This window comes from Physcomitrium patens, chromosome 11 (assembly GCF_059467195.1).
Source record: "Physcomitrium patens ecotype Gransden chromosome 11, ASM5946719v1, whole genome shotgun sequence".
NCBI classification, from domain to species: domain Eukaryota; kingdom Viridiplantae; phylum Streptophyta; class Bryopsida; order Funariales; family Funariaceae; genus Physcomitrium; species Physcomitrium patens.
Window position 1 is genome coordinate 8,287,553 of NC_143420.1, and position 6,338 is coordinate 8,293,890.

Below are 6,338 nucleotides of genomic sequence, written 5' to 3' on the forward strand. Positions count from 1 at the left end.
TTCACAACTTCCTGCAACAACCTTGGTATCCTTGGCCATGAACAAAGAACTGATGTGGAAAAGGTAAAGAATAAGAAGAATTGCGACTGATGGCGAGATCAACCGCTCACAGCCAGGGAGTAGTGCACAGTCCACACTTGAGAATAATCGGGGCCGTCAACAACTGTAGCAACCCCCTTTTCTTCTCAATTGTGTTGCTCCTGTCTTGGCCAATAACCAACCATCTTCGCATCAATGGGACCTCTACCGCTGCACATATATCAATCCACAACTCGTTCTTCCATGCAACATTGAACCACTGCCACACTGTCGATGGTCACAGCAATAGAGGAGCCTACCCACAGTCGATTCTCAATGTCGCACTTCCGCCGACGCCGCTTCAGCAACCAAAGGGATCGCTTGAACCGCACTTGATCCACCGATGATGTTGATGTAGAGCGAAAGGGAACAAACAAAACGACTAGCAAATGGAAGCAACTTGAGTCGATGAGGGTCAGTGCAGCAATTTTAGCAAGGTTTTCGACAGCAATTGCACCGCCACCATGAGAACGTCTACACTGACTCCAACGGAGCACCAATCAGGAACCAAAAAAAAATCGATACCACACAGTTGCTAACTTCAACCAAGGGCCGTTGCGAGGTCTTCGAGCTTAGAATCAACCATCGCCAAGACAATCAGCTTCCACAACTAGAGCAGTAGCAGGATAAAACCAAATTTACGCTCTCTTGCAAAGTCACAGAATTTGACAGTAACATTGAGTTGAAGAAGAAAAGACAACATAAACAAGAATTAGCGGCACCACTGCAAATGGATCTCCAAAAAACACCCCGATAGAGAAAATCAAGGAAAAACAGAGCTACAATGAGCTAGGCATAACTAGAGGGGGCACCACCACTCTTTGAACGTAAATGCTTGTTGTAGAACACCCGAATAGGAGCTCCACTTTGATCACCGATAAAACTAGGATGCTGTACCACAACACTTTGACTGCACCAAACCCTGCTGCAAACCCCGCAGCAGCACACGTACGACGGAAAAAAAAAAAAAAAAAAAAAAAAAAAAAAACTCCTTCTCGATCGGAGCCGAAATCCGTACCGAAAAAAAAACAAAAAACAAAAAAACAAGAGAGAGGTACGGATCCGGGCGGCCGGACCCCATCGACGAAGAGGCTGTCGCCGTTCATGAGCAGCCTCAGGCCCTCCTGATCGTATTCCTGTTTTTTTTCCTTTTCTTTCCTCTTTTTCTCTTCTTTCCTACTTTTCTTTTCTAATTTTTTCTATTTTTCCTAAAAACAAACCTACATAATATCTTATACCAAAATAATATTTTGAAGAGAAACTTAATTAAATGAGTTTTCTTAGAAAATTATTAAAATATAATTCTATCCTATGGCCCTTTTGCAGCAATGCAATGTCAAAGATGCAAAAACACCCATCTTTTGCCCAATTTCATCTTCTACCGCATGAGATTTGAGGGATTCATAGTCTCATCCTACTTTTGGACTTAGCTAGTATTTTGAACCTCAACTTGATGCAACTTGAAGTTAGAAACAATGTTAAAAGATGTGGTTGAAGCAATTTTAAGGTAGAAATGATGTTGGGAGATACAATAGAATTGATGCATCATAAAGATGTGATATAATTAGTGACAAGAATAGAAGATGTAGTTATCTACAGAATATCAAGTTATTTGAAATGAGAATGTGTTGATAATGTGGCTTAAAAATAGTGTTGATGCAACTTGAAGTTAGAAAGGATGACATGAAAACATTGATTAATTGATTCATGTGATTTTTAAATTAATATGTCAAATATATATATATATAATATTTAAATTATATATTAAATATATTTTATTTTTATTGTTATGTTAATTTATTTAAAATTGACTTGGATCACCATTAATGTTTAAATATCGATATATAAAAAATCTATATTTTTACCTAATGGTTGTTTTTTAAAATATTTAAGACCTTTTATTTAAGCATAAATAAATTAAAGCTGAAATGAAAATGTTGCCTTAAATTTCCAAATATTTTTTCTTATTTTTTTTAGTATCTATTCTATCTGTATTTCCCTTTTAGCTATAACATTAATTTTTTTTAATGATGAAATACTAGCACTATTTTATTTTTTTGTACATACAGTTAAATTTATTTAAAAATAATATTAAACTGAAGTTAGTTTTAATTCAAAAGATGACTAAAATCTGATGAGAATAAATTTCAAAATGCCAACAAAACATTAGTGGTTTTACTTCATGAATGAGAATCTGCATTACTCAGCTTGGAATGAATTGTTGCAATTAATATCTGACTAACTACAATGGAAAAGTTTTGTATTATTTTGTTAGTAGTATTCATGTTTGTTTTAACATCATAGCCAGCTAATCATAAGCAGCCAGGCTGCAGAAACACCCCACAACGTGGCCTTCTTTCTGAGTCGTCAGCATGGCCAGAGTTGGTGATGTTGGCTGTGACAAGGGTGAGCGTGGAACTATGAGCAGTTGAATTTCATGAGCAAAACCAGGAAATGGTACTACCAATTTGTCAGAGTTTGCACAACTTGGTTGCCCCATGTTGCATGATTGTAGCTTATCTAAGCAAGGTGCCATCATCTGTTTTGCGCTTCACGTTATAAGAATTGCACTTCACGTTTTGAAACTATATCACCATTGACGGGCTAAAGCATCAGTAATGTGATTGCAGTAAAGTCAATGGTCTGGTGCTATTGTGACTGCAAGAGAGACCTGTGGTTCCAAACAGGTCTAGAGAGTTCCAGAAGTAACAGCATTGGAAGTTCTATGTAGACCAAAGTTCATCTGAAGTTCATGTTCAAAGGACTTGGTGTTACGAGTAATCTCGACAGAGGTTTTCCAGAGTGGTGCTTAGAGCACTGAGGCTCCAGTAATGTGTTGTCGAATCTTTTAGTTCACAAGTCATGTATACAAAGAGAAAATTATCAGGAGTACTGGAATCGGTGCCTTACAAGTGCCTCCTACCTTATTTTTGCATTAAATTTACAACTGGTCCGTCTCCTGATACATATCGCAATCTCTAAAAACATATCCATGTCAGTACAACATGGGCACACTACTAAGTGATTCTCTTGCCCAAGTAAATCTCTTCCAGAGAAAACGCATGCCATGAAAGGAACTCATTTTACAGCCTAGAGTTGCTTCACTGCTTGGCCAACCTCAAAAGACGAAGAGGGTATAGAATGCACGAGAAAGCCAAGAAGGCGAAGGCGAAGAAGGAGATGACAATGGACGCATTAGCCTTCTGGCAAAATTTAGGGATGCCTGTGTCATCACATAAGCCTTCCTGAGACCAGATCTGAGTCGAGTCCGCAGCCGCGCCGCCGGCTGCAATGAGAGCGAACGCCAAAACCTGTTACCCCAGCCAGTCCAGTATTATTCCTTGATACAGGACCACAAAATCGACAAATATCCACTTGTTTCGAGTTTACTGGTATAAATTCTAATGCTAGCATGTCAGCAACTTTACAGTGTCGCGGAGGATACATGAAGCCAACTTTTTGAAAAATGGTCATGTCGTTTTGGCATACTGCAGGACATAGTTTAGGAGAGGGAAGACCAAACTTGCCAAATCGAAGAGGAAGGTAATCATAGCGAGGCCCGTAGTGGCCGACGAGGAGAATGATCCCTTGGATGAAGCCCAGACAATGGAGTGAATCAGCTGCACTAGCGCATAGAAGCATACGATTACATCCAAAGCGAGTAGCCCTCTGCAAGAAAAATTTAGGAAACCATTTCGTCAGCCTCTCTGTTTGGCATCAACGTATGTCAAATCAAACCAAACCAAGGAAAAGTGACGACAGAATCTCCGGAGTGATGGGGGCAGTGCTTACATGAAGGACTCGATAGAGCTGAACTTCACAGTACTCTCCTCTGTAGTAAAAAGATCTTCCACGTATACAGTCGCTTGGTTTGATGCCATAACGGCAAACCCAAGCAGGGTGAAAACGAACTGTGCAATGCGTAGACCGACTGTCGCGAACCCAAACGCCTTCAACTCCTTGCCCGCGCCCAACGCGGGCTGGTGGTACAAAGGCGGTGTCGCAGATCCCGCAGGCGGGACATGCACACCCGCTGTTCCCGCAGGCTTCGTGTTGGTGAAAGTCTCCGAGTTCCAAGCTCCCCCTTCCATTCTAACACCTCACTTGAACACTCCTCCCACCACCCGACCCTCCAAAACACCACGCACACAAACCCCCACCGAAGTTGGTTCACCACAACCCCACAACCGAAACAACCTTTCCTCAACCAACTGGTTCTATCCCTCTACGCACACAGTTCAGTCCAGCTCCAGACCCCACGACTCAACCCAATTGCTCTCAGCAAACCTCTTGTCAACTGGACTGTATGGCACTAAACCTCAACCTACCACACCTAATTGTACTGCTAGATGACAACGCTTCCAATGAAGATATTAAATGCAACCTGGTCTTAGCTCTCGATTCTAGATCCTGAAAAGGATGCAGGTGGTGCTGCTGCTGCTGGATGCAGTGCAAGATGGAATAAGCTAGAGTGGAGCGTGTTGCATTAAGAAAAAAAACAGTGCCGGTTGCGGCTGGATGCAGTTTAACATGACAGTGAGGGAGACATGTTCCACGTTGGAGTTGAAAAGCATGGCCCTCTCTGTAATTGCCCAGGTTTTCCGAGGCCGCCTTCCAGAAATTTGGCAAGCACCTTCACCCACCGCCACTAGATAACGCCCCTCCTTCCTGTAAGTAGTGTGAATTTCCTTAATGGAGGTCTTTCTTTGCGACAGTGGCATAATTATTTCTAAAACCCTGAATTGCAGGGATTCATGCGTGATGGTATTCCTTGATGTACAGGGATTGATTCATTGATTGATTGATTGATTTGATTATTAACCCTTCCTTGTTAAGGGATATGTGGGAGTTCAAGGGATATCTATCTGTCTAGCTTGTTAGCATGCTGTTGGTGGTGGTCGTGGTGGTCAATAGGGTTGTACAGTGCATCCATTTTCTTCACTTGCTTGTGGGGCAATGTTACTAGGATGCTATTGTGCTTTTGTTCTGTTGTGGCTTGCATAGTCAATGACATTGTTTTAGTGGAGAATTTTTTATTGTTTTGGAAGAAATCAATAAGTGGAATTTTGTTAGAATATCATGTTGTATTCAGATTGGGGTCATGTCTTTGTATAACATTACTAGGAGAGAATCATGCCATCGGGCATTGTGATTGTTGAGATCATTAAATGTAGTCGGCGCTCTCCATAATATTTACTATAGACTATAGTAATTACTATAGCTATAGTATTTAGATTCTAGTGGAGAAGTACTATTTATCTTCTTCTCTTTTCTCTTCTTGTATACGAGACACAACCAGATCAATAGATTTGTGTGTGTAAAGGTCTCTCTCCTTAGAAACCCTCTTGTGTGTATGTGTCAAGGATAAGAATTCGATGAAAAAACAATTTAGACAGGTGAGCCTTCACTCAAAGAGAGGTAAAAAAATATATATAAACAAGTATATATATTGAAAGAGAAATTGGAATGGCTATTGCCAAAAGACAAGAAAATTAGAGACCCTTGAAACTAGACTAGAAGCAAGAAAGGAGTTGACAAGAGTGAAGAAGCCTTCACTCTTGTCTCTATATATACTATCTAACTAGGAGCTACATGGCGACGTTCTATAGGACCTCCAATATGTGTTGACTTTGTAAGACACATGCCTTGACTTATAAGGCAAGTTTTTCTATGTGTGGGCCACATAGTTAGCTTGATCTTCAAGCTAACAACATGTGTGGCACATGGCCAACTTGTTGACCACGTTTCTAATCCAAAAAGTCAATTAAAGACACCTATGAAGTCAAAGCAGCATCTATGAAGCTTCTAAGAAGCTTTCATATTAAATACTATAGAATTAACTTATTTTTACCTACTTTTATTTACTTCTATCTATTTGTATATATAATTACTAGCTTACATTATTATGTCCGTGACAGTATGACTTACTACTACTCTTGTGTGTGGGTATGACTTACTATTACTCTTGTCTTTCTAAACATTTTCAACATGTTATCAGCAGGACTCTCTTCTATTTACTATCATAATTTTTTTGCTCTAATCTTTGACTCTTCAAACCTGTTGCTACCCTTGGTTAGTGTCTGCCTCATGATCTTATTCTTCTTGCTGGTCCCTCACACATTAGCTACTTGCTTAGAGCACTTGTTCTACTCCCTACCTTGCTTGCTCTCAATACTTGATCTAGCCCAACTCTACCCTCTACTTGCTCCTTGTTCCCTATTGCACCCTGCATTTGCCACCGAACTACTACCGAACAAACG

General features: G+C 40.4%; 1 protein-coding gene across 1 annotated transcript; it reads right to left on the reverse strand.

The window, feature by feature from the left end:
* Nucleotides 1–2,871: 2,871 nt before the first annotated feature.
* LOC112288378 (CASP-like protein UU1) lies at nt 2,872–4,827 on the reverse strand. Its single transcript, XM_024532495.3, has 3 exons — nt 3,871–4,827; nt 3,606–3,747; nt 2,872–3,389 (listed from the first exon to the last, which is right to left on the reverse strand). The coding sequence occupies exons 1-3, from the start codon at nt 4,167–4,169 to the stop codon at nt 3,180–3,182; spliced, it is 651 nt and encodes a 216-aa protein (XP_024388263.1). The 5' UTR covers nt 4,170–4,827; the 3' UTR covers nt 2,872–3,179.
* Between the last annotated feature and the right edge of the window lie 1,511 nt (nt 4,828–6,338).